General features: G+C 43.3%; 2 protein-coding genes across 2 annotated transcripts; both read right to left on the bottom strand.

Annotated features, from left to right (window-relative positions):
• Nucleotides 1–827: 827 nt before the first annotated feature.
• mid1ip1l (MID1 interacting protein 1, like) lies at nucleotides 828–2,733 on the bottom strand. Its single transcript, XM_084469911.1, has 2 exons — nucleotides 2,573–2,733; nucleotides 828–2,138 (listed from the first exon to the last, which is right to left on the bottom strand). The coding sequence occupies exon 2, from the start codon at nucleotides 2,040–2,042 to the stop codon at nucleotides 1,536–1,538; it is 507 nt and encodes a 168-aa protein (XP_084326037.1). The 5' UTR covers nucleotides 2,043–2,138; nucleotides 2,573–2,733; the 3' UTR covers nucleotides 828–1,535.
• An 897-nt stretch (nucleotides 2,734–3,630) lies between these two features.
• Nucleotides 3,631–7,341, bottom strand: tspan6 (tetraspanin 6). The gene is made up of 8 exons (XM_084469990.1): nucleotides 7,139–7,341; nucleotides 6,127–6,315; nucleotides 5,949–6,023; nucleotides 5,757–5,852; nucleotides 5,338–5,490; nucleotides 5,059–5,142; nucleotides 4,325–4,406; nucleotides 3,631–4,012 (listed from the first exon to the last, which is right to left on the bottom strand). The coding sequence occupies exons 1-7, from the start codon at nucleotides 7,223–7,225 to the stop codon at nucleotides 4,338–4,340; spliced, it is 753 nt and encodes a 250-aa protein (XP_084326116.1). The 5' UTR covers nucleotides 7,226–7,341; the 3' UTR covers nucleotides 3,631–4,012; nucleotides 4,325–4,337.
• Nucleotides 7,342–7,862: the final 521 nt, after the last annotated feature.

The raw sequence follows: 7,862 nt of genomic DNA, 5'->3' as shown, positions 1-7,862 counted from the left end.
CGTTTTTCCAATGGTGACTGCTGTTATCGTGTGATCGTTTTTTTAAATGCTTGTTTACAACATTGCTGTGGATATGAAAGAAGGGGGGTGAGAGAGTGCAAGAGAGAGAACTGGATTGGCCACCGTTGGTGGAACTGTTGCTAAGGGGCGGGGTATTGAGAGTGATGGATCAATTTGTCAGTGAGAAAATTACCTCACATTAGCTAAAGATAACGTATTCAAGCGGTGTCCCATAGCGCAATGTTGTACAAAACAATATTGTACGTATGGTGTAATCTAGTGAGTTAATGTATGATTGTTTTAAAAGCATTTGAATGTAACCCTTTGAGAATAATTTTTATAGTCTGACTTTAAAATATCTAACCTGATTCAACGGTGCTACCTAACCTTTATACCTGGCACGTGGGCCACAATGTAGTTAATTACCAGAAGAGGAAAATAAAATATGGTGCCATATAATTTAAAAGCCATGCAATTAGTTTTTGCAAGAGGCCCTGGTTAAAAGCACTTAAAACTTGACAAAGTCCAGATTATGTATTACGACCTGAAGCAGATACTGAATTAAGTTCCCTTTGAAATGTCAGGGTCTTCACAGGCCCACCCTCACCACGTAGCCCCATTGCTCCCAGCTTGGCAAAAGCCCTGCCGGTTAGGGCACACCTAAGGGATCCCGGACAGATTACACTCAGTTGAACACTACTCATAAGGTATGAAGCAACAGTTGAATGTAGCTTCATGTTCAGGCCTGCCTGAGGGAGTCACGCCATGCTAGTACTTCTAGAGGTATAACATAAGGACACATTTTGTAACAAAGTACACAAATAAAATGATGTTTATTTCCAATTCTTTATTCATTTGGACTGCAATAATGCAATATAGATATATATATATATATTTATAAAAAAATGAAATATTCAAAAGGACAAAACAAATGAGTGGTTACCATAACAACACCGGTTACAACTGTTAAACCAATTTCTGAAAAGGGGGACCAGATAGGAATCGAATGGAGAGGGCATGAATATAGCATAGAAAAATTCAAGGCACATAATGTTACAATTACGGTGTTGGAAATGTTGAAATAGATATCTTCAGACAAGGACCTCAAGGCCAGAATTTAACTCACTTTTTTTTTTTGCATGTCAGAATAGCCAGCAGTCAAAATGCTCCTACAGGTCAGTCCCATCCAGTGCCCCGTTGACCCAATTCCCAGCCAAACTTGTAATGCAAGACTAGGGGTAGATTATGCATTACAACCAAGTGCCTATACCCTCAAGACGATGCAAATAATCCTGTTTAAAAAGATCCTAAAGGCTCAGGGTAATGTACAGCAGGTGTTTAAAATAAGTTTAGTTGAGCTGGCTGACTTTGGGGAAAGGGGTAGCATGGAGCATACTTTGAAAGGAATGGGAAATAAAAGGCCCTGGTCAGATCGCTGTCCATTGCAGTTATTTTAGTAGAGGTGGCGGCCACGTTCTCTTTGAAAACAAGCCTGTCATAACGAAGTGTGCAGTCTGGTTTAACTTAAGCGGCACCTATCTCATGAAATTCCCACCCCCGATCTCTCTTTTGTAGCGATTTGTGAGGTGGTCCGCTTGCACGGTGAGCTTCGACAGGACACCAAACAGTCCGCGGAGGTGGAAGTGGAACTGTTCCTCCAAGTCCGAGTTGTTGTCCCCGTTGGGCAGATCCCCGGTCACCGGTTTCTGCTCTTCCTGTTTGACGGCCATCTCGAGGAAGCTGGCCCCGCTGCTCAGCTCCCGCTTCAGGAGCCCCCACTCCATGTCGTTCTTTATCGACTTGAGGAGGAGGTAGTGCTCGTACATATCCCGTTGCTTGTTGGGGCAGGGCTTCTGCTGAAGGTGCTGGTTGTTGTTGGGTTCGATCTCTGCAGCTTCGGCTCGTTCCTCCAGCGGCATATCCCGCAACAAGCTCGGCACCATGATAGTTTCATCCATGTTGTTGGCGGCCGCGATGAAACGGTTCATCATATTGATGAGGGAGTGCTTGTTGCTGGCCGGGTCGTTGATTATTTGCATCATCTTGAAGGGTGTTTCGAGTTCGCTTGGTGATAGAATAGGAGGCAGGTGGCGTCAATGAAGAAACGTCGAATTACCCGTGGTGCTATGATCCAATTTCTGATTAATTCAAAAAAAAGCAGACGAGAAAAAACATCATGAATCGTAGGCCTAGGGCTGCACCGACGCTACCACAACGCGTGCATGTAGACAAGAACAGATAGTCAATATGGTAGAATAGAACTATGTTGTTTGTACAGTGCATCCATCATAAGGTAACCCGACACAAGACCGAGTGCAGCAAGGCTGCAGGGCGCGTCGCACAGGACGTTCACATCTAGACGCGGTATGTCGCGGTAACGGAATAACTGGATGCAGTTATGAGGGGTTGAACAACTAGTAACGTTCGATATTTACGATTAGAAGAAATCGGAATTATTCCAACCACATAAAAAAACGCAACGAGTAGTTAATATCGTTTGTTAACATAGGTTTAACACGAGTGCAACACAATAGGATGAGCTGTTGTGAATAGGCTGTATTTATAAACTGACCTGAATTAGGAGGTAGACCGAGGAGGTGACTTCTTGATGGTGATGGTGGTGCTTTGTTCATATACAACTCGAGGACTTCTCGAGCTCCTCTGCACATCACCTGCCGGGAAGAAAGGTGAAAATTCCCCCGACTAGCTGAGAGCGGAAAAGGGCTTTTATAGAGACTACGCCGGGTTAGAACAACTAGTCCCCATCTCTGCACCCTGTAACCGAGCCTATTGGACAGGACTGGGTCGAAGGCGGGCTCTTGGGGCGCCTGATACCAAGCGATCCAATCGCAGAATACTTTAGCAATGTCCATCAAAGGCATTACCATTGGCGTTTCCGCAATTATATGCATCGTATAATACACTTCCTTATAAAGGACCAGTTCAGGCCGTGTGGACTTTTTTTGTGGTCACTATAATTATTTTGCCATAAAGAAATAAAGAATAACAAAAAAACACATTACTTTCTAAAGACGACGCACAAGTTGTGCACGCAATTGTTTGTGCAGTACAGTACTGCCACCTGGTGTTCAGAATGAAATCATGCCTGAGATTGTTTTGGGATTTTTGTTAAAATTCAGCATGGTTTAGAAATAGAGGTAGGAAAGAAATATCGTCGTTTTCACGTGAATAATAATGTAATAAATAAACCTCTCAAAATGCATCATATGCAATGCAGCATCGCACAGCACATATTTGTTATATTCATGGTCTTGCTATACAGCTATAACGTAATAGGTCAATTTTAAAGGAACTCTGATAATAAACTGCTAAAAGCTTAGCAGCATCAAATTGAAATATTATATTGCTTCATATTTGAGCCATGTCTCAACAGACCTGACACCACTCTCCCATTAAATTCCGTACCAGTAAAATCCTTTTTTTTTTTTTTTTTTTAACTGCAGCCAACAAGTAATTTAATTGACTAATATCCTATGTACAAGCATTTCAATTTAACTTAACTTTTTTATAGTCCTTAATCAGAGTTAGTGTCAAAGGGCTTAACAGGCCGTTATTTATGACAAATTAATACTCACAAATCACTAAAAAATTTAGATGGTTTTGCTTCAATGTATATCAGGTTTTTTTAATAGCATAATCACAGACTAAATATAGCAAAATAACAAGACATTGTAGGCAGCACATCAACACAATTGTTGAGAAAATTTGAAATGTTTACCAATTGGCAGGGTACGATGGAATGAAACGGTAACTTATATCAAACATTATATTTACTACAAAATTAGTTGGCTCCCTTTTTCTTTTAGCCTTTCAGAAAAGCAGCAAATATCCCTTATCAATTCACAGCAGTTCCCTTCTGCTTGGTTGGCATCTGTGACGTAAAATAAAATAAGCAGCAAGTGTTACTTTTGTCCCTAAAACAATATAAGTGAACATACAATAATAAAATTATGAGAAAAACATTGAAGTCTTTTCCCCTGCTGGTGCACATCTGTAACACAGAGAGAGCGGGACAGAGAGCGAGAAGGATATGGTTAGTTGGGCTTTGGTATTTCATGGAACACTTGACTAATTAAATATTAGACAAATTAGGCCTCCTTAAATAGAGACATGCAATTTCATCAATTAAGTGTTCCACTGAAGTATGCAATTAATATAAGGGAGGTATCTTAGATATAGGGTTGAATACAGCTTTATCAAAACTTCATTACACACTTTACATGAGGCCTCACAGTGAAACACAATTGAGTTGAGCATTTATGAACATGCCTATAAATCGTCCGCATACACCATAGCATTTTACCCGTGTTGCGTTCCTAGACCATCTCGTACTGGTTGTTGGTGATGTATCGGGACAAGCAGCAGGCCAGGAACATTCCAATGAGCTGTGGGAATAAAACCATACACTCAGCATGTAGACCCACACACGGAGCCCCTCAGAACACAGCAAAGGACATGGACTCAGGGCTCATCTTCATTTTAAAAGGTGACATATTATACCACCAGATGTGAGTGTGATTAGCCGTTACAAGCCGTTTTGAAAATGTGCCTCTTCTGACATCACAAGTGGGCGTGTCCACCTAGATGTGTCCTGGATAGATCAGTCTACCAGCCTACCCAGTAGACTGTAGCAGATGTTGCTCCTCTATCCGTCATACATCTAGGTGGACACGCCCACTTGTGATGTCAGAAGAGGCACATTTTCAAAACGGCTTGTAATGGCTAATCACACTCACACCTGGTGGTATAATATGTCACCTTTAATTAAACTGCTTGTTCTGTTGCCATTACATCTGCCCCTTTATGGCACAGATTGCTAACTCCTAACCCTCTCTGGGAGGAGGGAACCCGTTTCTGTGTTCCTTCTCAATGTCTCTCTCCTGATAATTAGAGAGTCTGTCCTTAACTTTAGGGTAGGGGGGGTGTAGAGTGAGGCCTGGGGTGCTTTTGGAGACTGTAAATGTGATTAAGGGCTACACATCTAAAATAGACCCGACAAAGGCAGCAATAGGTCATCTTTTGAGTCCGCTTTTGTACCTGGAAGAATGCGATTCCAAAGGAGACGCCGGCGATGATTCCCAGATTAGCTTCCATTTTAGTGGACACCACAGAGAAACAGCCCTAGATAAATCAAGACAATGCAGCACATATAACACAATTCAAGACCACACAGCCAAGACCCAAGCACATCAACACTCTTAGTGTCAACAAAACGACACCTTCCATCACGCAAAATCCAATCCACGCTTTAAGTTCACCAACACCAACTGAGCACCAGACTTTCCGAGTGGGAGTGGGACCACACTCAAACCGTACCTGCTCGTACACCTCTGTCGCGGCCCGTTTGAGATCTTTGAGGCTCTCCGGGCTGCAGGGCTTGATCTTACAGCAGCTGTTTGGAATGCCGTTCTCTTTGAAGTAGGCCGTGCCGTTCCAGTCCATGAATGTATTGACGCCACAGCAACCCAACTTCACGGGGAAAGGAGTGACAGGAGACAGAAAACAAGTAAGACATCCGCAATGATGTGGACCAAAAACTGGACCAAATTAAAACAGGGTGCAAGAGATTTAGGCTTTATTGAAATGTGTTACCTGTATGGAAACTTGAGTAAAGATAAAAGAGAACTCCGAGAGGAAAAGGACCATTAGCGTTCGTCCCATAGGAGGAGACCCGAGTTCCTAGGTTTACCTGATTTTAGAACCAGCTGAGAGCAGCGCCAGTGTTTACTACTTACAGTACTCTGAATGGTGTCCAGGGTGTTGTGCTGGCTGTCTGTGGTGTTGTACTGCGTCACAGCAGTGGTAAAGGCCTTGTCCAGTATGTGTTTGAGCTGGGGGAAGCAAAAATTATGACATTCATGTGAATTGAAAAGAAATGTGGCCATTTTAATTGTCATGCTCAATGTGGGTTGGAGTCCATTTCTCACCTCGTGTCTAAAGATGAAGCCTGAGATTCCAGCCACGAGCTCAGCCAAGAACACCAAGGTCAGGAACATGGCATACTGACGAAACACAAACACCGAAAGATTAGTTCACTGCAAGAGACGTTCAAAGGACACTTGAAGGATATGATATAATATCTTATGAAACATGCACACCACTGACCAGTTTGAGCATCCATGGGCTTCCTCGGCATGTCGCAAAGCAACCGAACAACCCAAAGACAATAATGCAGGCTCCGGTCCCGATGAGGACATATGGAGCGTTAGTGCTCTGGTCAGCAGCCAGCACCAAGTAGTTTTCTAGGCTGACTTTCCCCCACACGCCGACGGCCAGCAAGATCACGCCTGTGGCCTGGAAGCAATAGCAGATAAGTCAGCACAAATTCTCAGTAGATACAAAAGGGCTTTTAAAGAAAAACGTTTACACACACACACACACACACACACACACACACACACAGTAACATCTGCCATGAGGCAACGTAACCTTCGCTGTATCTGAACTTAAGATATTTAGTCGCTATACTGAGATTTACACGTCCATCCTGCACTTTTACCACTTTAGGCCGCACACCCGCAGAGACTGAACACACCAGCCTCTCCGTCTCTGCATTAGGCTGCGATAGTCATCAGCTCACCCAACCGATAAATTGTCAAATAAACCTGAACTTTGGACCCACTTAGACCAGTGACATTATGATTAATGTCCACATAGGACAACAACGGGTTGTTACCATAGACAATATCCATGCGTTTAAAACTCCTGCTTCTAAAATATGGGCAACATTTAGTTCTTGTAGTCCAAATCTGAGTGTTGTTTGATCAGTGGTTATTTGTCTTGCACGCATTCAATGTCAAACGTTGTACGTTTTAGAAAAAGTATTCGTGGAATTGAAAGTGCAACTATTTGCGTCGCCGAGTGGCTAGACGGTCCTGCACCGTATGTTGTTGCGTTTGTGAACTTCAAACAAGCGCTTCTCAACAACAAAGAAGTTGCGATTTCAATCTCTCATGACAAAAGCCTTTCCAATCGACCCCTTCGTATGGGTGAAAAATCCTGATATCCTGATATATGCGGGCTGTAGAAGGATCCATGCTACGTGGACATCGTCGCTTTAGCCCATTGTTACCTTAGCGTATATGACCTGCGGTTATATATATCCACACAAACTCACCCAGAATATAAGACTGTAGGAAATAAGGAAGGTCTTGAGGCAGGTAATCACGGGCTTTGTCTGAAGCCGTCTCGACGGTGGGGACATGTTGGCTCTTTTCCCGATACGTGGAAGACAAGAGAAAACTTTGCTCCGTCCTATTGGGGAAAAAAACTTGCAGGATGAATCCTAGGAGTGGGGGAAGTGTCGTCACTAACCCACATTTCACTTTCCTGAGGGAGTGGGGAGAGTCCCTAGGATGGTTCTAGAGCGCCGATCAGTGTTTCAAAACAAATCAACAACCGTAACGATTAATTATGGATGTGAAGTCCCCGTTTGTTTAGCGTAGCTTGTGTTTATGCATGCATCTGTGTGTGTGTGTGTGTGTGTGTGTGTGAGAGAGAGAGAGAGAGAGAGAGAGAGAGAGAGAGAGAGAGAGAGAGAGAGAGAGAGAGAGAGAGAGAGAGAGAGAGAGAGAGAGAGAGAGAGAGAGTGAGTGAGTGAGTGAGTGAGTGAGTGAGTGAGTGAGTGAGTGAGTGAGTGAGTGAGTGAGTGAGTGAGTGAGTGAGTGTGTGTGTGTGTGTGTCGACGATTAATACATTTTTAAGGTGGCTTGTAAAATATAGGTTTACACACTCAGGATTTCAGAAAAAAAACACGCGTCACTAGCTCCAGCTGTGATTCCTCCATCTGAGTCTGGGAACTGGTTCGGGCGCCGTCTGGGAGGTATTGACCAAGAAGTAAT

This window comes from Micromesistius poutassou, assembly GCF_964030765.1.
Source record: "Micromesistius poutassou genome assembly, chromosome: 6".
NCBI lineage: Eukaryota > Metazoa > Chordata > Actinopteri > Gadiformes > Gadidae > Micromesistius > Micromesistius poutassou.
This window is presented reverse-complemented; position numbering and strand designations above follow the sequence as displayed.